Genomic DNA, 22,168 nt, shown 5'->3' with positions numbered 1-22,168 from the left:
TACAATAAATTTTCTTACTATAAATATATGAAATTAATAAGATAAGGAATAACCATAAATATCATCCTGGCAATATTACCATATTCTATTTACTATGAAATTACTGGTTTATATATTATCATTATGAGCGAGCAATACATGAAATCAGTTTTAAAGTTCAACCTTTCAGGATTTTAGATGTTTTAAAACTATATTTGAGATGACAGTAAATAAACTATAGCTGTATGAAGGATATTTTGATGTGAATCATATCCAAATTACTGAGCAGCTTGCATAGTTTCTACCCAGGCATAATAGACTATCTTGGTGGGGAAAGAGACACGTTACTAGGAGAAGTAAGAGAAGTACAGCAGTTCTACAAATAGTACTGCACTTATTGAGTTTGAAAAAGTCTTAACAGTATTTAATTTAGAATAATTAACCAAGTTACAGTATATTTGTGAACAAGTAGATATTAAAATGAAAATATTTTCTCCAAAGAAGTATAGTATTAATGGCCCCATTATATAATTATTTCTCCAGGTTATGATTAAATACAATTTTTACTTTATTTCTCATGGTTCAGCATAAACAACCTTGGTTTTATTCACTTTCTTTATATATTTACGTTTTAGTTCCATTTTTTTTCCTTCAGGCGTTGGTTTGCCTTTCCAGGACCAAGTTTTCAGCAAATTAATCAAAAGATTTGATAGTATGACTATTGTTGTTAAGTGAAAGTAGTTTCTGCAGCCATTAGCAGATGATATTGCTAAAGGCTAACGTGAAATTTGTGTTCATGGTAAAAAATGCATTAAACAGTGAGATTATAAGTTAACTTTGTAATTTTGTTTTTCTTATTGACTTACTGTACTCATTTTTTGTTTTACTTGATTATCTCTTTTTGCCAGATCTGTAATAATTGTATTTATATTGTTGCCAGCTTTAGCCAAAGGATTATGCTATAGTGTATAGAATTTATCAAGACATTTTTACCATAAAAATGAAATCCAAATTAACCTTAAACAATTACACTATATGTTCCTTCAATAAAAATAAAATTTCTGAAATTTGTATTATAGTATAGTTAAAATTTATCAAAGAATGTATTACCAAGTAGAAATTGCTTACTTCTTAAGATTACATGAACTGTTAGTTGTTTTTGATATTAAATGAAGAGTTTCCAAACATTTAATATGAATTGAACCTTTGTTAGTCTACACAGGAAATCTTCACATGGAGAAAAAAATGTTTGTATAAAATTCAAATCTTAAACATTTATTTTTACCCTTTATTGTATTTTTAGTCTTTTATGTTCTTTTCAAGAAAGTTATAGAAGTCATTTAGAGTATTTTTCAGTTTGTAACTTGTAATTTTTTAAATTAAACATCTTTATCACTCCATAGAAAATTGTAATTCAAATTTTAATGGAATTCCAACCAGAATTCAGGTGGCTCAGTGGTAAAGAATCCGGCTGCCAATGCAGGAGATGTGGGTTCAGTACCTGGGTTGGAAAGATCCCCTGGAGGAGGAAATGGCAACCACCCCACTGTCCTTGCCTGGAAGAGCCCATGGACAGAGGAACCCGGCAGGGTCTTCAGGGAGGGTCGCAAAAAGTCAGACACAACTGAGCGACTGGGCGCGCACACAGCTTATGAATTGGTACTGTCTTTTGAAACTTAGGATCCCAAATCTTTAGTCATGATCAAAGTTTTAAAATTACTTCACTTCTTTTAAATTATGAATTAGTAATGTATTTACTTTTGTAAAAAACCATATAAAACAATCTTTCCTTGGATATATAATGAACTAAGTACCCAGACAAATTACTCTTTTATATTTTTTTTATGAACCATTCTATTTCTAAAAGCTTTAATATTCTTTTATTCTAGGGAATAACGTTTCAATAAATATAGAGGTAGACCCCAGGCATCCCACTATGCTTCCCGAGTGCTGTTTTCTTGGAGCTGACCATGGTATGAGATCTCAGGTTTAAATGATTTTAACAGAATCATAAAATCCTTGTCCACTACTATAATTATTCTAATGTATTATTATACTAATGGTAAATATCTTAAATGAAAATGTCTCATCGTGAACTCTGTACTTCTGTGTTTCTTTTATATATACATATATATATGATTTAGATTTTCTAATCAATAGGAAACAAAATCCTGTAATTAACAAATACTATGTATATTTCAAATTTTGTAACTGCATGATGGTAAATGTTAACTTAACTTGTGTTAATCATTTTGCAAAATACCGATACCAAATCATTATGCTGTATACCTAAATATATAATACAGTGTTATCAGTTATAGCTCAATATAGAGACAAATTCTGTGCCAAATGTGACTTTCATTTTGAAAACAGCAAACCCTAAATTGACATTTTTTTTTCTTTTTTAAAAAATATCTGAAGTGGTAAAACCCCTGGGAATTCGGCTGAGCAGAAACATACATTTGTGGTAGGTATCTTTGCAATACAATTTTTACTTTTTTCTATGATTAAACAAATTTAATAACAATTTTTTATCATACTTTCAGGGATCCAGAAAACAGTCTGTTACAAAATTTGAAAGATGTTTTAGAAATCGACTTTCCAGCTCGTGCTATCCTGGAAAAATCTGTAAGTTTTATCAGTGCTTTGATATTCCAAATGGTATTGTATAGTGAAAATTAAATGTTCTTTTAGGCACCAGAGAAAAATGAGACTGAGAAGGAAGGAACTGGAAGAATATTACAACAGATTTCTGAACTGCAAGCAACAGTTGCATCAAAGAACTTATTAACCTTTGATTGGTGTTATGAGTGTACTTTTTTCATGGTCTTCAAGCAGTGAAGTGATTAATGACATCTTTATTATTAAAAATAGGGGGAAAGTTCCAGTATAGATAATGAGATGTTTGGATTTTCTATACTGTCTACTTATGCATTACTGAAATAAAGTTCTAATTAGTTTGAAAGAAGTCTTTGTGAAAGATGGCAGTATAGTTTTTCAAAACTGAATAGATACAACTACACTGCAAAAATAATAGATTTATGATGAATGTAGACTACTAAATCGGTGGAATGTTTTTGTCTTTTTCCTTTAGTTACAGACTTCTGAAGTTTAGTATAATCACAAACTGATGTCGATTCCTGTTTTTGCATTCTATCGTGGCATTATATTGATGTACAAACTAGGAAAATTACTTAAGCCCAAACATCTAGTGAGCCAGAAGTAGAACCTGGTTTTTAGTATATCTGTGTATATTATTTACTGGATGAAAAAGGAACCTTCTCTTGCAAGTAGCTTTTCTAAGGTGTTAAACAGTGATGTGACTGTATTTTCTATAAGATAGCAATACAACATTTATAAAAATGTTATAAAAATCTAACACCATATTCATTCTTTTTTTTACTTCACCTTGTGTAGTCTTATTTCTTTTTTCCTCCCACCCATCCCCGAATATTTCTTTTCTTTTGAAGGATTTTTCTATGGATTGTGGGATTTGTTATGCCTATCAACTTGATGGTGCCATTCCTGATCAAGTGTGTGATAATTCACAGTGTGGCCAGTCTTTCCATTATATATGCTTATATGAGGTAAAAATAAAAATATCAGCAAAACTTAACTGCATAGGATATACATGTGAAATCTAAAATAAAATCTGCTTAGTCAATAGTGATCATCTTTTTTCCATTAGCTCCTTTACCATTCATTCCAAATGCCCTGTTTCATTTCTTCATGGTTACTGATGAACTGAGAAATGTTCTGAAGTATCCAAGAAGGGGGGACATGTATCTAGACTATATTCATGGACTTTTCATTGATGTATAACAAATTAAAGATTCTGATGGAACATTGGAATCTTTGTGTAAATATCTCATGTAACTACAATGTAGACTCAACCGAGTAGGACTAATGGTGGCAATAAAGTGAAAGGGAGCTAGTACTACAGAGTACCTGTTACTTTTCCAGCTATATTTAAGTATAGAATAAATGTAATAATCCTACTTTTGGTATTAAGAATGCGTTTTGTGATCTGAATATCTCACAACACTTAGTCAGTGACACTTTAATTACTATTTATTGTATGTTAAGTCTGCTTTCATTCCTGTCTACAGTCACTTGCTCTTTAGCATTTATCTTAGGGCACAGTGGACATATAATTAACTATGTGTGCATCTGTCTATAAAAACAACCTGTCATTGTATAGTGCTTTCACTGTTCAAAGACTTCCTTAAAATCACCTCATGATTTTTGTGATTAGTTTAGTGGCTGGTGCTATCTGCAGTTTAACAGTGGAGAATTTAGGTAGGGATGTCAATTTACGTTATATAAAATCATAAAATATGAGGTCTAATTATAGAGATACTCTTAAGGGAACATATGCTTTCTTTTGTAATAATGAAAATTCATTTAATTTTTAAAAATGAGTTGCCTCCTGCTTGTAATTAATGGGTTGAGAATTAACCCTACTACTGGTGATTAAGATCAGAATTAAGACCTAAATTTTAAGAGCCTGTGGTATCTTTTATAGCAGGAGTTCTTAATTTGTGATTCATGGATTTAGGTTAGGTCTGTGAACTCCATGGATTTGAACACATTATTTTTGTGTACAGCTGTTCTAGGGTAGAGAAGGTCCATACATTTTATCAGATTCTTAAAGGGGCCTGTAATTTGGTTATAAATCAGTGGTACAGACCTTAAAATCCATACTGGTTTCCCCTTGTTTTTCAGCATTTTAGTAGTTTGGTATTGGCTCAGAAAATGTTCCTCTTACTCTTGCAAAAGAAAATTAAGAAGGCAAATCTTCTGACATAAAAATATAATGTACTCAAAAAGAATGAAATGATATTTGGAATACCTGTAATCATGTTGATATTCCTCCTCTTTCCTTCTCTGTTCAAAATTTTCAGTGGTTGAGAGGACTACTGACTAGCAGACAGAGTTTTAACATCATATTTGGTGAATGTCCGTATTGTAGTAAGGTAAGCAAATTATTTGTCACATTTCATAGAACTGTATCTAGCTTTCAGTAATGTGTTTTAGAAAATATATTTATATAGTATAGTGTAGAAGATTTATATATATAGTACATATAGTATATAATTTTATAGTGTATCAGTGTATATATAAAACTTTTAGAAACATTTGTCAATTTATTTAAAAAAATTTCTAAGATAAATTTGCCTCTGTTAATATTTTAATTTACAGATTTCTCTTTTGATCAAAAATAGGTTGACCACTTTTCTAGTTTTCCTAGATGATCTGAATCTTAAGTATTTTATCTTATTTATTACCTTTCATTATACCATTTCTAATATAAAGCATCCCTCTCTTTCTATAAGCCAATTACCTTGAAAATGTCTGGGAGAAAAGCCTGAAATAAGAATGCAGCAGTCCTGTGAAGAGCCAGAAACTTAAATTATCAAAAGGATTTTATTTGATAACTTCAGAGAAAATATAAAGCAAGACATACTAATATCAAAAGAAAAATAATGGTGAAGCTGTAATAATATATATCCGCTTTTATCTCTTCACTAAATGTAAATTGGAACACTGTAAACCAAAATCCTGTAGAACTGTCTAATTCTGTGACCTCCATACCAGTTGTAGAAGTGTCTGTGTACCAAGATGGAGAGCTTGACTTGTTGAATATATCTGGATTGGTAAAATCTTGATGGGGTTCATAACATGAATTTGGGAATTGTATACAGCTGGATTTGTGTGGAGAACTTTTTACATCATTTTGAAATTCTTGAGACTCACAATATTTTTGTCTTCTTCTTGTGTTTTCCTATGAGAAAATACATATTTATTACGTGTTAGGTTTGAGTTATCCAAGTACTTTAGTGTACTCTTTAAGAATGCTAAATAAAATGTGTTACATAAGATCAAGTTTTTGTGTGCTTTTTTATTTTTCCTGAGAAGTTATTTTTAGGTTCTGGATTTTAAGTATTTATAAAGCATCAAACAATCAATCTGGTTAATTTGATTGGATCTTTTAAACCAAGAAGTAGGCTATTTCTTAAATAATCTAAAAATAGGATAGCATATGAAAATAATGATTTTTTGGCAAGGAAAAAACCGGGCTTAATCTTATGAGGATAAGAACAGTCATAGTTAGAAGGCTTTTTGGTCAGTAATAATTAAGGATACTAGAAGCACTGGAGCAAGATGGTACTTGTGTACTGTGCACCCACATAGCGAGGTATCAGCCAGTGGCCTGTCCACTGTAGCTTCCTGCCCAAGCACCAGTATCTTCCCATAACAGACCTCAAGAAGACAGCTGGAAAAAATCTATTTGTTCAGAAACTGACCTGAGAAAAGATGCTCACTCTAATCTCCTATGCAAAAAGGAATCAGTCTATACAAGTTAGTTTTACATGCCCAAAGAGACGTCTTGACATCTCTGGCTTTTCCATTAAGAAATTACTGAGATAATTATAAACTACTACCTGAGAGCTAAGAAAGTCACACGAATGAAAGTTTCCTAAGTTTTGTTAGCTTAATTCACTAAAAAGGCAAAATGAGTTAATAGTTTTTCCAGCAGGCCAATAAGCATAGTTCTTTCACAAAGAAATATACCATCGAATCATATTTCTAAAGGATAAGAGCCACAGGTAAGCTAACTTAAACAGTATTTACATACAAGTTAACTTACATGTAGAAATGAATGATCTAGTTAGTCCCCAGCTAGGTAAAAACAGAAGTTGACTACTGAAATTTCAAGACAGTCCTCTCCTGTGTGACCTACATACCTTGTCTCTCCTTAACCAACAACAGATGATGTCAAATGGAAAAGCACTCACAGAAGGATTTAACCCTCAGCTGTCTTCCTGAGAGCTCTGATTGGGAAAGACACTCTATGGTAGGATTGGAAAAGTGGCTCACTGTCTGCCTGTTTATGAGTAAAGCTTTATTGGTACACAGCCCTACTGACCACCACTACCTTGCATTAAGCAAGGGATAGCAAACAGACAGCATCTCACATCCTTCTTACTAGAAAACATTGCTTTTAGTAATTAACTGAGAACTACTAGACATAAATGGCAAAAGGCAAAAAAAACTGGAAGAAACTCACATGTTCTTCAACACTATATCCATACCTCAGAATACCACCTAGCAATAAAAAAAGAATGAACTATCAATAGATGCAAAATTTGGATGGATCTCACAGACATAATGGGGAAAGAAAGAAAGCCAATCTGAAGTTACGTAGTGTATAATTTGGTTTATACTGACATACTCAAAATGACATTACAGTGATGCACAACAGACCAATGCTTTCCAGGGTTTGGGACTGGGGAGACCATGTCACTGTAAAGCAACATGAATTCAGCTATCATTACCAGGATACTGAAGATGTTAAAAGTATAAAAGAATATTACGAACTACACAGTGCTGCCAGATTTGACAAGTTAAATGAAATGGACAAATTCCTTGAAAGATCAATTACCAAAACTGACATAAGAAGAAAAGAAAATCTAATAATCACTATACTTGTGAGAGAGAGTGAATTCATAATTTAAAATTTTACAATGAAACTATAGATGATAGTTTTCTTGCTAAATTCTCATTCATGAAAGACAAATCTTATTGAAACATTTTCTGAAAATACATACTTCCCTCTAATGTAACTTGCACAGTGACTGGAAAACAAAACCACACAAGGATACTGAAACAAAAAATTACAGACCACTATCTCATCAACAGAAATATAAGAATCTATAATGGAAAAACAGCAAATTGAATTCAGTAGGACAACACATTATAACTAAGTGGAGTTTATTATACTAGTAAAGATGAAAAATTGTATGATCTGAACACATCCTCAAAAATAATACCCATTCCTGACTAAAATTTATTCTTCAGTAAACTATAAATACAATGAAATTTCCTCAGCCTGATGATAAAAGGCATTTAGGAAAAATCTACAGCTAACATCATACTTAATGGTGAAAGAATGAATGCTTTCCCCCTAAAATGAGGGATGTAAAATGGATGCCCTCTCACTACTACATTGAATAGTCAATATAGTATTAGAGGTCCCAGCAGGTGTAGTAAGACATGAAAGAAATGAAAGACATGTACATTAGGAAAAAAACTTTCAGAAAACATGATTGATTATGTAAAAAATCCTAAGGATACAAAGGAGCTACTAGAATAGTGAAGTGAACTGCAGGAAGATCTCAAGACACAAGGGCATTAAAATTTTATTTCTATATACCAGCAACAAATAACTGGAATATGAAGTTTTTGAAAAATGACATTTGAAATAGGATTAAAAACCAAAATACTGAGAGATCATTTTAATGGAAGCAGTGTAGGCTATCTACACTAAAAAACATTGTTTATGGGGAGGGAGGGTTCAGGATGGGAACACATGTAAATCCATGGCTGATTCATGTCAATGTATGGCAAAAACCACTACAATATTGTAATTAGCCTCCAACTAATAAAAAAAAGAAAAAAAAACAACAATGTTTAAAGAAATAAATGGAGAGAAGTGTCAGGTTCTTGCATTGGAGAATTCAGTGTTGTTGGGATTTCAGTTCCCTTGAGGCTGATCTTTAGATTCAGTGTAGTCCCAATTAAAATCCCACTGTGCTGTTTAGTGGAAACTCACAAGATGATTCTTAAATTTTATGGAGGGGACCAGGATTTAAAATGGCCATGGCATCTTTGAAGAAAAGAAAGGGGTTGAAGGACTACCTGATCTTAGAACTAAGGATAAACAAATAAGTTGATCGAAAAGACAGTCTAGAAATAGACCCATTTATATAGTCAGCTGACTTCTGAAAAGGGCTCCAAAGAAATTTAATTAGAAAAATCTAAAAGTATGGTATTCTGGGACTTCCCTGGTGGCCCACTGGCTAAGATTCCAAAGCAGGAGGCCTGGGTTTGATCCCTGGTCAGGGAACTAGATCCCACATGCCACAGCTAAGACCCAGTGCAGCCAAATATTAAAGAAACAGTACTGGGATAACTGGCTTACAACATTGAAAAAATGAACATCAACCTCTCTGTCACACCATACCCAGTTGATTTGAGATGGCTCATAGACCCAAATATGAAAGCTAAAACTACAGACCTTCTAAAAGATATCAAAATAACTTTGTGATCTTCAAGTAGGCAAATTGATACACTGAATTTCAAATAAAAACAAATAGTTTCTGTTCATAACAGACTAAACGGGCAGGATGCACACAAGGAGAACACTTCTGCAATACAGATATTGAAGAGGGGACGTGGAATATGTAGAGAATTCCTACAACTTAAAAACAACTATCCAAATAGCACTTCACAAAAGAAGCACTATGAGTGGACAGTCAGCACAGGAGAAGGTGCTTGCCATGACTAGTTATCAGGTAGGTGGTAACTGGAATCACTGTGAGATACTAATACACAAAACGCTATAATGGCTAGAAAGACTTACAAACACCAATAGTGGGGAGGGAGGATGTGCAATGGCTGGAATTTTCATACATTATTGGTGGGAGTATAAAATGGCAAGTTGTTAGCTTTTTGAAATGGTGAACATACATCTCTCCTGTTATCCAGCAATTCCACTTCTCAGGACAAACAGAACATATCCATAGAAGGACTTGTGTCATAACTGCAGACAGTGACTGTGGCCATGAAATTAAGATGCTTGCTCCTTGGAAGGAAAACTATGATATTAAAGCATATTAAAAAGCAGAGACCACTTTGCTGACACAAGTCCATATATTTAAGCTATGGTTTTCTCAGTCATGTATGGATATGAGAGTTGGACCATAAAGAAGGCTGAGTGCCAAAGAATTGATGCTTTTGAACTGTGGTGCTGGAGAAGACTCTTGAGAATCCCTTAGACAGCAAGGAGATCAAAGCAGTCAGTCCTAAAAGAAATCAATCCTGAATGTTCATTGGATGTTGAATGCTGATGCTGAAGCTGAAACTCCAGTACTCTGGCCGCCTGATGCGAAGAGCTGACTCATTGGAAAAGACCCTGATGCTGGGAAAGATCAGGAAGAGGGCAGGAGGAGAAGGCGACGACAGAGGATGAGATGGTTAGATAGCATCACCGACTCAATTACATGAATTTGAGCAAACTCCGGGAGCTGGTGAAGGACAGAGGAGCCTGGGATGTTGCAGTCTATGGCGTCAGAGTCTGATACTACTTAGCAACTGAAGAACAGGAAGAAGGGTCAGGGGAAGCCCAGGTGCCCACTAATAGGAGAATGTATATACAAGTTATGATGTAAACTATACAATGGATGTAACTATACAACTCAACACGAAAAAGAACAATAATATGGAGAAATTTCAAGAAACCATGCTGAGTGAAAGAAGCTAGAAAAGAGGGCATACTATATGACTACCTGTGTGTAAAGGGCTTCCCTGGTTGCTCAGATGGTAAAGAATCTGCCTGCAATGCAGGAGACCCAGATTTAAACAAAACTAAATTTAGTGACGAAAATCAGAATATAAGAAGTTGTCTCTGAGGGAAGGGGACTGACTGAGAAGAGGAACAAAGAACTTTCAGGAGGGATAAGATCTACATACGCCTGTCGCATTACCACCCCAATTAAAACAAATCCATTTCTCTTCTTGGAATGTGGGCATCAGTATTTTTATATCCCTCTCTACTACATACTCAAGTGATACCAGTGCCCATTAAGGGTTGAAAAAGCATTCAAGAATCTCTAAATTTTGTCACTGAGTAATATTTGTCTTATGGGAACTTCTGTTCATTTGAAGTAGATTATTATCAATTTAAAAAGAAAACAGAAAACAAATAATGCTACCATTGTTTTTATAACAGAATAAATGCAAAAGACTCCTATTAGTACTAAAAAAGCATCTCTCTCTCTCTGGATAAGCTTGTATGCTTGCTGGTTACATGAGAAATGCCTACCTAGTATGCCTCTAATTTTTGCCTTGGCTGCCAAGAAGTTCAGAGGCAAATTCAGTGCTCACTAGCAATTCACATCCCAGTTGGCTGATTAACCAATTGTTTTTCTTTCTTTGGGTGGGGGAGAAATGGAAGGAGGGGGCATTCAATTATTTTATTTCATATTGTAAACTTCCTCAAGTCATTTGTGGAAAATGATGTTATTTAAATAATAAAATGTTGGCTGTTCTGGGAAAAAATGTTTTGACTGCAGATATAAATACCTTGTACGCCTCTTGTCAAAAAAGGTTAAATTAGGAAAGATTTGCTGTTGCTTGAATGAGTCATCTGCTAGAGGTGAGTCACTAGCCAAGGACACGATTGGATGATATAAAAAATATGTCATTTAAAAATACAACTGGACTTCTCTGGTGGTCCAGTGGTTAAGAATCTGCCTGCCAATGCAGGGGTTCAATCCCTGGTCCAGTAAGATTCCACATGCCGTGAGGAAACAGCCCGTGTGCCCTGGAGCCTGTGAACCACAATGAGAGAAGCCACACAAGAAGCCCACAGGTCATCAGAACTAGAGCAGTCCCGGCTCACTGCACCCGAACAAGCTCGCACACAGCCAGGACAACCCAGTGCCACCAAAAATAAGTAAACAGAACAGTAAATACGGCCACAGTGGCATCCGCTGATGAGATGGACACTGGAGGGGTCTATGTAAAAGTGTGGAATATGGTGACTCCCTCAGGGATCACAGACAGCATAACAAATTCAGGTGCCTTTCATTACATTCTCAGGCTGAGGCAAGAATCAGATCTGCAGGCAAAGGTGCTCACTGTCACTCTGTGTCTGTGATAACTGGTGTTGGCTGCTTTGGTTTTATCTGCCAGATAGGATATTTTCTGTCCTTTCTTATTTAGTGCAACTGTACAGCCTTGGTCCTCAGGAGAAAATAAGTCTTTATTCCCAAAGGGCATATTCTAATGTAACCTTAAGAAGGCAACGAGAAAACACCTCTTACCGGCACTGTTTCACTGTTAAACAATCCAGTCGGCTGCTTCTCCTCTTGCACTTTTCTCCTCGGCGTACGGGACTCCGCACTTCGCTCACGGTGGCCTTTTCTTCCTATTAATGTATTCTGCACCTGATAGACTTGTTTTGTTGCAGCCTTTCGTGAATCAACCTGTTGACACCCAGGAAGTAATGACATATACAGTGAAAACTTTTGACATTTGTAAAAGAAAACTGCATTCATGTCCAGATTCTTGAAAACTCTATACTTGCCAATCTTTGAAAAAAGGAAGAAATAAAGAGGAAACCAACAAGTGGAAGTTACAGAAAAATAGAGTAGTTGGCAAGATCCAGGCCTATTCTCATGAATAGGACAAGACCAATTAAAATTAGTGTCACTGTTGTGCACTCTTTAGAAATTATCTCTACAGATAACTTGCTTATTGAAAACGGCATTTTTTACAGAAAACTGTCACATTTTAAAACTGCACATGAATTCATTATTAACCTTTGCTGGGAGTGGATCCAGTACATCTTTTCAGTTTAAATTCTTATTAATTAGAATCTTAGTTTCCTATCATTGAAGTGAGCCTAATTAATGTGAACATATAAAAGGAGCTTATGATATTGCTTACTTTTTTATACAGGTAATTTAACCTTTGAACAGATGAATAACAGTCTATGCCATCTAATTCTGTGTACCAGTATCAGAGGTTAAATTCTGTAACAAGCTTGCTGTCTCTAAGGTTTCTTTTCCACACCATGCTGTTATCTGGGGGGATGACTGATTCTCAGTAACCCTGAAGGAGACATGGAAATAGAAGGACCGACCGCTCCCACAATACAGCTGGAAGACTGAAAGCCACAGTGAAGATCCTCATGTGAAGTCTTTGTTCAGCAGCTGAAAGTGCCATCACCTTTTTTTCACGGGTTAAACAGGGGGCAGAAGATAGGAGCAGTACAAGGGGGAAATAATGGAGTAGCCAGTGCCAAACTAGAGAATGAATTAGATTGGCTGGGCAAGCAGAGCCTTAATTTGTAGTCTCTCAATTTTTAGCTTCTGTTGCCAAATGTGTTCACTCTTTCCCTTTAAAATATGCTGGTGTTTTGTGGCTAGGCTTAAGCTGTCACAACACCATTCTTTATTCACCCCTCCTCTCGGATCCCAGGTTCTCAGAGGTAGCAAAGCCACGGCTTCTCAGTAGCCTGAAAATTGGAATTGCTGTCTGATCACTCAGAGGTTCTTTATTTCTATCACTCAACTCTCTCCTAGGAAAATTCATGTGTAACCGCCTTCTGAGCCAGTTTTCCATTGAAGTCGTCTTGGTAATAAATGCCCATCATACCACGAGTGTGAAACACAGGGTTTCCCAAGGCCGTTCTACACAGTTCTATCCTAATAAAATGCTGACTCGCCAATCATCATGAAATGTGTTCTGTGACATAAAGGATTAGCTGAGATATTAATTGATGATTTTGGGGCCTCTTGTATGCTAGGCACTTTAGCCATGACAGTTTTGGGCCCAGGAGCCTCTGATGCACAAACAAAGTTTGTTCTAATATATTCAGTCCTCTGTGAGGCCTCCTGGAAGAGATGGTGCCTTCCTGGATCTGCTGTCAGTTGGCTGGATGGTTAAGTTGTGCTGCCGTGAGCACTTCTAGCTGATAAACAAAATGATATCCAGTTTATGGAAAATTTCTATTTCCAGGGAAACTTTTAAAATCGTAAAAGCAAAGTGGGATCATGAAGTTTAACCCTTAATTGTGAATAGAGTAAAATTTTTTCTCAAAGATATAAAACTAAGTATAGAAAACACTCTGGATATCTCACATAATCAAATAGAAGGACACTATCCAAATGTGTGTCCCTTTCCAGAAAGTGGCTATTCGAGTAAGGTAATTTTTATTTAATTTTCCATTGACACTTTACACTGTTTTACAAAATCAGGAATACTTTTATACTCCTAAAATTAAATAAGCAAAAATATGCTTATAATTAAGAATTTATATGCTACTTTTTCTCACACAGAAAATAAATATGAAGACAAGTTTAACAGAATTATTTTGGGATGTAAAGCTCAAGAAAGAAATCTGTAGATTTTTAAGGTCAATACAAAGATTACTACTATCCATAATAACGTATTCACCCCTGTGTTTGCTATGCAAACCTCAGATTTAAGGTGAAAGAAGGAACAAACTTTCTCTTGCCTTGAAATGTAGGATAGCTTGAATATTTTAAACTACGACCTATAGCTACTCCCTGCCTCCATAAGCATTCTTACTGAATATGGTTTCCTTCAGTGAATTCTGGACATGACATCCCAATGGTTGGCATAAATAGACTGAGGTGGCCCTGATGATAGATTCTTCTAATTCAACTCTAGTCTCTTCACAACTACCAGAGAGTAATTTCAGCCATACCTACCGTCACCTTGATTGAGGCAAATACCCCCAAAGATTTGCTTTTCAGGACAAAATGTCAATATCTCCACCACCTTAACAAAAGTTTACTTCCAGTTATTTCCATTAATAGTATTTGAGGATTTCAAGAAGGCAGCTCAGTTTATAGGGAACAGTTTATGATGCCTAGTACTAGAAAAATCCTTCCCTCTCTCCTCCCCCTCCCCAAAAGATGCTATAAGTTTCTAAGATTCTTATGGTGTTATAGGCTATTTTCCAATACCTAACCAAAATATTTTTGTTATAACTACTAAATTTAAAGGTACAACTGGAACCTCCCTGATCGTCCAGTGGTTAAGAGTTCCCCCTTTCAATGCAGGGAATGTGGGTCTGATCCTTGGTCACGGAACTAAGATCCCACATGCCTTCAGGGGAACTAAGCCCGCATGCTCTAACTACTGAACCTATGCATCTCAACTAGCAAGCCTGCATGCCGCAGAGTCTGGAGCCCACACTACACAACGTGAGAGAAACCCCGCAGCCCTACTCAAGAGCCCGCAGATTCCTCATGCCACGAATAAGATCTGACACCACTGAAAATAAATATTTAAAAAATTTTAAAAAAGGCACAAAGCAAGCTGAGGGAAATAACAATTAAATATTCAAAACTTTCATTTGAAGACTGAATTAGAAACATTTTAGTTATCTAATAATATATGCTTCCTGCTCTACTGACCTTTTTTTCAAGAATCTTTGTCCAAAAAGCACAAGTCTGGAGTTCATTATTTATTCTGTTAAATAATTAGGTCCATGTATAGAGTAACAAGAAATGTTATTAGTTGCTAATAAGTGAATTCTGTCTAAAAAGAGAGAAATTTTGGGCCATGTGATTGATATTTATTCTGGACTTAAAAATGATTTTTGTTATAGAAGCAATGAACTGTGGAAACTATCCTGTACTTGATCATTCACGAGAACTGAGTACAGGACAGTTTATATTAGTATACTGTGTTTTTTATCATCTTCAAGTCTGGGTTTTGCAGCATTTCAAAATCTGTAAACTTAATTTAAAAATAAAAAGATACTTAAGGTGTGGTCACATATGGTGAATCTATATACTATAATTATTAAATATATTCAGTTCAGTTGCTCATTCGTGTCCAACTCTTTGTAACCCCATGAACCGCAGCATGCCAGGCCTCCCTGTCCACCACCAACTCCCAGAGTCCACTCAAACCCATGTCCATTGAGTCAGTGATGCCATCTAACCATCTCATTCTTTGTCGTCCCCTTCTCCTCCTGCCCTCAATCTTTCCCAGCATCTGGGTCTTTTCAAAAGAGTCAGCTCTTCTCATCACGTAGCAAAGTATTGGAGTTTCAGCTTCAAAATCAGTCCTACCAATGAACACCCAGGACTGATCTGCTTTAGGATGGACTGGCTGGATCTCCTTGTAGTCCAAGGAACTCTCAAGAGTCTTCAACACCACAGTTCAAAAGCATCAATTCTTCAGCACTCAGTTTTCTTTATAGTCCAACTCTCACATCCATACATGACCACTGGAAAAACCATAGCTTTGACTAGACAGACCTTTGTCAACAAAGTAATGTCTCTGCTTTTTAATATGCTGTCTAGTTTGGTCATAACTTTCCTTCCAAGGAGTAAGTGTCTTTTAATTTCATGGCTGCAATCACCATCTGCAGTGATTTTGGAGCTCAGAAAAATAAAGTCAGCCACTGTTTCCACTGTTCTCAAAATACTAGAGAAATAAAGTCAATGTTCAATAAATATTGATCTGCTATGAAGTATATCCCGATTCATCTCAATGTCTATATACTGAAGCTGATCCAATAGAAATTAACTAAAGTCTTAAGAATGCATATTATTCTTAATGTTTTCTTTTTACTCATAATCAAAGTGCTCTAATCAAAAGGGAAATACAATATTTTTGATTGAGGCTCAATGGAAAAAAATGTTTTATGTTCTATCTCTGCATATAAAAAATGGTTTCACAGCAAACCACTAAATTTGATGAAACTGAAAATTCTGGTGGATAATAACTAGAATTTTATATCAGAGGATATAGCCATCAGTTTTTAAAATGGCTTCTTTTATATTTCAATTAAGTTTATGAAACTGAAAAACTCCAAAAAGGAAAAAAATCTACTTAAATTAGTGTAGATTAAGTGGTGACCATTATTGCAAGGGAAATACTATGTCAAGGAAATGGCTCTTTGTTTTGTTGCAAAAGTGATAAAAACACAAAAGTCAATAAAACTGTTAAAATAAGTCTCAGTAATTACCAAGATCAAAATCCAGTGGCTTTTTATTAAACATGAACTTTTGTTCTGCCTTCTGCAATACGTAAATAGTGCTGACAATTGGTTTGTAAGGCACTTGCTACAATAAAATGTAATTGTATCATGAGAGAAAGGTGACAATCAGGAGATCATGAAAAAATTACATATTCTCACTGGTAGTTAATTAGCCATGCAAAACCTCCTCAAACAGATATTCTCTTCTATTAGGAATGATTACTATGCAGGCCTACAGATGTCAATACCACAGTCATTCAAATACTTCTTTCCCTACTAATTGAAGGTTGTAAAGCTCTGGTGCCAAGGTTTTGCTTCCAAAGAGCTAATTTATGACTAGAAGGATATTTTATGTCTTCAGTTGCAGCAGCTACAAAATTCAGCAAATCAGAACCATCTGTGCGCTGATACTTGACTCACCATTCATCGAGCAGCCTATCAGTCACATTAGTTTGCATCTTGCATTCTTGGCTCGTGAACACTTATGATGATCCAAAGTTCAGAAGAAATATTAAAAATGAATGGCATCCTGACCCTACCCCAATGTACATGCATCAGGAAACAAAGCCCTCCCCATTTTTTTTGCACATGAGCAGTGTCACGGCAGGGCTGAACATCTAGCTGCCTGTCCAGTAATGTTGATAGCAGTCTCAGGTTTCCCTCATCCTTTTAAAAAATGTTTCAAGTTTTAATTCTTTTGTGTTATTTCCAGTTCTAATTCTTTCTTTAATTTTTAGTGCTGCTGTGAGGGAGTCACTTGCATAAAGTGGAATGCAAAACTTTAAAAAATAACTTATTTCAAAAATTGTTTTTACAGATTGAAATATCAGCACATACAAATAACCTGGTAAAATCTAAGAATATTATTATTACCACCAAATTATGGCTGAATGAGTAAGCAAAAGCAGAGGGATGACTAAAGAAAATCTGAAGGAAAACAGAAAAAAAAAAGATTTTTCATGAATAAAGTTGGATTAGCCTTTAATATCTTACTCTAGTTCTATCGCTGTTATATTAGTGACTGCTTTATTTATTTAATAATACACAACAGGGCACACAGGTTCTACTATTTTTCTCTAAAAGACAAGTCAAAGGGACCTTCAACAAAATTTCTTGGAGCTCAGTTAGGGGACACAGGAATTAGAAATTATAAGTAAGAAACAGGACTGTCAGACTCATTCTGACACCTAAAACAACTTTATTTGGTAGACAAGCTTCACAGAAGGTCATCACTGGATTGCAGGAACTGTTACTTACCTGTTGATTGTTTGGAGCATGCATATTTAAGCTCTCTCCTTTACTGCAAAAATCCAGTGGTCCTAAAGGTATTTCACTTGGGTTCAGAATCTTCTTGAGCATTTGATAGTCTGGCTTTTCATCATATGCTAAATTATGAGCACATACCAAATACTGGGCTATTTCACCTGTGAAGTATTAAGTTTTTTTAATATGTCATTTATAATAGGCAAAAGTTGTCAAGACTTCAATATTCTCAAAATCTCAGTTGTTTTTCTCATACACAAGAATGTGCATGTGCATACATACATCCTCTATGAAGAAACTAAGAATGAACAACTCAATGTAAAGTACTTTTCAAATGATATCCAAACTTGACTGACATACAGTGACCTACAGATTTGACAAGATGGAGAAACAGGTGGGCTTTTATTTACATGTCTTTGTTGATAAAGTATGTAATTCACTCATCAAAGGATGACATTTTAAAGTTATAGTTAGTGATTTGAATTTATGGGGTGCAACTACTAAAAATTACATGAATAATAGACTAGCCATGCTTCACACTTTTTTCCTAAAGTTTTCAAAATTCAGTTAAAAATAAGTTTTTTTGAAGTTTTAAAAATTCAGTTAAGAATACTTACCATAAACCTCCTTAAAGGAAAAAAAAAATCACTGAAAATTTTAATTAAGGCTTTGATTTTGAGATTACAACAGTACATTTAGAAATGACCTTGAATTCTATGGTTTTAGCCATGACTGACCTTAGAATTTGCCAAACCTCGCTCAGGTCTCCCATACTGACCTAGACCAGTGCAATCCCAGCTTAATCTTTCTGATTCAGAGCACGAGGATGAGAAGTTGCCATCTTTTATTTCTTCTCTTCCCCAGAACCGTGGAGTAATCTCCCCAAAAGAAAAAGAGTTGCAAACTACAAACTTTTAAATACATTCAGCACGAACAGAATCCGTAACCAAAATGACAAATACAGCCACTGTAAAACAAGTGTAGTTTGCATTTTTGCTTCAGGTGGAGGTTCAATCTGAGATACAAGTAAGTGATAATACCATACACTATTTAAAAACTGGGATGTTTTCATTTGTTCAAAGATGTTTATACTCCATGAACTAGTTTTTACAAGGTCTTTCCTCTTCAAAAAATTATTACTAACCCAGACACAAGGAGCTCTTACTTTCTCACTAAGTTGTTTATATCCTATGGTGGGGAAGTCGGGGAAGCTTCGTGAGTTGGGAGAAGTAACTTCCTAAAATTTTGCTCCCCTCTAGGTCTACCTCCTTTCAAGTAGGGAACTGCAGAGACACTGGCTTATCACTCCCTACAGGGAAAAGTTCAAAAAGGAATAGTCATCATCTCTCCCCCCAAGGAATGTCAGAGAGTAACCATTTTACATTGTATTGTCCACAGCTATTTTCTAGGAGTATAAGGCTGCTATGGCTAAACTGAAAATTCTTGGCTTCAGAGTTTGGTTTTTTTGGCATTTTGGAAACTGTGGCAATTCTGCAATCTCCTTTTTTCCTCTTGAATATATAAGATGTCAAAATTCTGTTACCGACCATTTGCTCAACCAGGTATCTATAATTAGCAAGTGCTACAGCTTCATCAAAGTTATATCTCATGTTTCCAGAAGCCCTTTAAGGGGGCATCTGATTCTTGCAGAGATGAATAAAACAAGAAAAAATTAAATTATATTCACTACCATTTTAATATAAATATTAATATAAATATTCTGCTGTTCTTTGTTCAAGATTGGTAAGCCTGGTTTGGTATGCTTAGTTATGTGCTTAGTCGCTCAGTCGTGTCTGACTCTTTGAGATCCCACGGACTATAGCCTGCCAGGCTCCTCTGTCCATGAGGATTCTACAGGAAAGAATACTGGAGTGGGTTGCCATGCCCTCCTCCAGGGAATCTTCCTGACACAGGAATTGAAGCAGGGTTTCCTGCATTCCAGGCGAATTCTTTACCAGCTGAGCTACCAGGAAAGCCCTACAGTTCTATTAACCAGAATATCCCAAATGAAGAAGAGAGCTGAATATGTGAATATGTTGGGCAGTTTTCCCAAATCACTGTTAGAAGACAGCGGAAGATTCCCGGTGCTCTACCAGTCGACTGCAGCTGTGCAGCCTTCGTGGGTCTGGGCTTTAAAAAATAGAGGTACCATGAGGTAGGAGAGGAAGCAAAAGAGAAGAGCCACCTCTGTTATGAATTTATTATGATAAACCTGATGCTCAGACGATTGTGATATAGTACTGGTTTTAAATGTTAGCCTTTCAAGATCTAGATTTATTATATTAGGTACACCTTTTAATTTACTAGCATATTTCCAGAGCTATAAAACAAAATGCTTTGAGTAGTAGGAAATTATGATATTCTTGAATCATCTGCTTCTTAAGCTAGTGAAATATTAAGTATCATTACTGACTATCATTTCAAGAGACAGAAACTTTGAAACTATTATTATTACACTGAGTGGGACATGCATGCTGCAAACCTCTCAGCTGTTTTGTATCATAAAATGTCTTAGTAACAAACCTTTTGTAAATCAGATTAATTCTCATGCTAGTAATACCCACTCTCCCAAGCATAAACAACTTGAGACTTTCAGTTAATCATAAAGTTTCAACATTTTGTGCTTTAAAAATAGAAATCTGCATTTTATAAAATAACAGTATAGACTCAAACAAATGGTTTGTACCAAAAAAGAGGAGCCTGGCACTCCTCCTACCATTTCTCATCACTCAAATCTCATCTCTAGCAACAGCAGTGTCCCAGAATACACACTGGTCCATAGGTATTTATTGTGTATGATCCAGGGCAACTGGGCTTTCTTTTCTAATCCTAAACTCAACAGTTTACTTTTTAGGCAGGAGGGACAATAAAAGACAGATACACAATTTAAATTTTTTTTTTTTAACATTTCACCTCTCATTTTGCTGTCTTATTGAGTAAAATGAAAGCTGTATGATTTGGTAAAAGTACCAATAAAAATATTAGCCAAAAATGAACATTGGCATATTGACTGAGTTACTCAGTGCAGTTACATAAACAAAAAGCTTTCATGTTGCAGTCCATCCCCACCAATGAGAACACTGCTGTCCCATTTGCCTTGCTCCAACAGAAGGAAAGGGGCTACAGAGAGTGAAGATACGGGGCAGATTTGTGGGACTTGGGAAATGGAAATGGGAAAGCACAACTGGTTTATTTGTTTCCTATGGAAATGAAAATTCTAGTTTCTGGTCAAAGAAGGGCTGTAAGTATAAGTTTAAAATGATTTAACTCTACTTTCAAACTCTCATGTGGAAACTGATACTATTTGACCTTCTCTAGACAGTCAGTGTACATATTTGCTTTCATAAGTCAGCTAAAAGCTAACTGAAATTGCCCGGTACAAATAGAGATCAAGATTCACTTTGCTTATCGTCTCGGAAAGAAAGCAACTGGACGGCAGAAGCAGGCTCTGTTCTGTGAGGCAATCTAACTCGGCTGTTAAATTGGGGCTGAACAATGTGCCATCAGCACTTGGGTAATTCTGAATTGCCTTGCTATTTTTACTGACAGCACTACCAATTAAAGAATTGCAAAACGGTCTATACCAACATGAAAGAGAAACCCGTTTAATGAAATACACTCTGAATCCCCAGGTCATATGCCTTACCAGACCAAAAAAAATTTTTTCGGGTTGCTGGGTGAGACTATAATCCAGGTCTAAACAGCATTCAAATGTTTAATGGTTTGCTTTTTTAAATTATTAATTGAAAGCAGTCTTTCCTTCGATCAACTTTATCTTCAGAGAAACAAAACCAGAAAGTCCACTCTAGAAATACCAGATATAGTAGACCATTGAACCTCTGCACAATTCCCCAAACATACATCTGAAAGAAAGCAGTGCCATCAGCAAAGCTGAGAAGACTACTTGAGCAAGTTCTTGCAGCATTCTTGTGTCCTAATGAAAAGAGGATCTAAAAGTTCTCTTCTCTAGCAACCTATCTGGAACCCTGGGGGTTTTCTCCCCACCACTGTGAGAAGGGGATTGGGCGCAGAAAAAGTGACTAGTGACACATGCAGTGACCCGGAAATCCTACAGGGGGAGGTAGAAGTTATCATCTGACTTACGGCAGCTGCTTCCGGAAGGAGCCCACTGAAGCACCGACTCAGGGAGCTCATCCAACAGACTGAAACAAAGAAAAGTACGGCACAGTGAGTTTGTCTGCAATCCTGTGACATGTTGTTTTGATCAGAAAACAAAACTTGTTGATGGGTCACTAGTGTGACTTTCCATACTTTTTTTCCTACCCACCTGTAAAGGATAAGAGGGTAAAGTGGAAAGGGGAGATCCCTCAA

General features: G+C 35.7%; 2 protein-coding genes across 13 annotated transcripts in view; one reads left to right on the top strand and one right to left on the bottom strand.

Moving 5' to 3' along the window:
- The window catches only part of FANCL (FA complementation group L), an 82,867-nt gene extending 77,002 nt beyond the window's left edge, over window positions 1–5,865 (top strand). For all 7 annotated transcript variants that reach the window (XM_020909047.2, XM_020909044.2, XM_070478604.1 and 4 more), the window contains 6 exons: window positions 1,869–1,952; window positions 2,401–2,446; window positions 2,526–2,607; window positions 3,450–3,566; window positions 4,884–4,955; window positions 5,316–5,865. In XM_020909047.2, coding sequence (XP_020764706.2) covers window positions 1,869–1,952; window positions 2,401–2,446; window positions 2,526–2,607; window positions 3,450–3,566; window positions 4,884–4,955; window positions 5,316–5,351 — 437 coding nt within the window. In that variant the 3' untranslated portion in view covers window positions 5,352–5,865. The remainder of the gene's footprint in view (window positions 1–1,868; window positions 1,953–2,400; window positions 2,447–2,525; window positions 2,608–3,449; window positions 3,567–4,883; window positions 4,956–5,315) is intronic.
- The window catches only part of VRK2 (VRK serine/threonine kinase 2), a 95,375-nt gene continuing 78,594 nt past the window's right edge, over window positions 5,388–22,168 (bottom strand). For 4 of the 6 annotated variants that reach the window (XM_070478554.1, XM_020909040.2, XM_070478563.1 and 1 more), the window contains 4 exons: window positions 21,941–21,999; window positions 17,831–17,997; window positions 11,871–12,032; window positions 5,388–5,764 (listed from right to left, as the gene is read on the bottom strand). In XM_070478554.1, the coding sequence (XP_070334655.1) occupies window positions 5,420–5,764; window positions 11,871–12,032; window positions 17,831–17,997; window positions 21,941–21,999 (733 nt within the window). In that variant the 3' untranslated portion in view covers window positions 5,388–5,419. Of the gene's footprint in view, window positions 5,765–7,050; window positions 7,090–11,870; window positions 12,033–17,830; window positions 17,998–21,940; window positions 22,000–22,168 lie in introns of those variants that run through there. The other 2 variants (XM_020909042.2, XM_020909043.2) reach the window with 2 other exon arrangements.

The sequence above is a fragment of the Odocoileus virginianus genome, chromosome 2 (assembly GCF_023699985.2).
Source record: "Odocoileus virginianus isolate 20LAN1187 ecotype Illinois chromosome 2, Ovbor_1.2, whole genome shotgun sequence".
Classification (NCBI taxonomy): domain Eukaryota; kingdom Metazoa; phylum Chordata; class Mammalia; order Artiodactyla; family Cervidae; genus Odocoileus; species Odocoileus virginianus.
The sequence above is the reverse complement of the archived record's forward strand: the minus strand, read 5'-3'. Positions and strand labels throughout refer to the sequence as shown.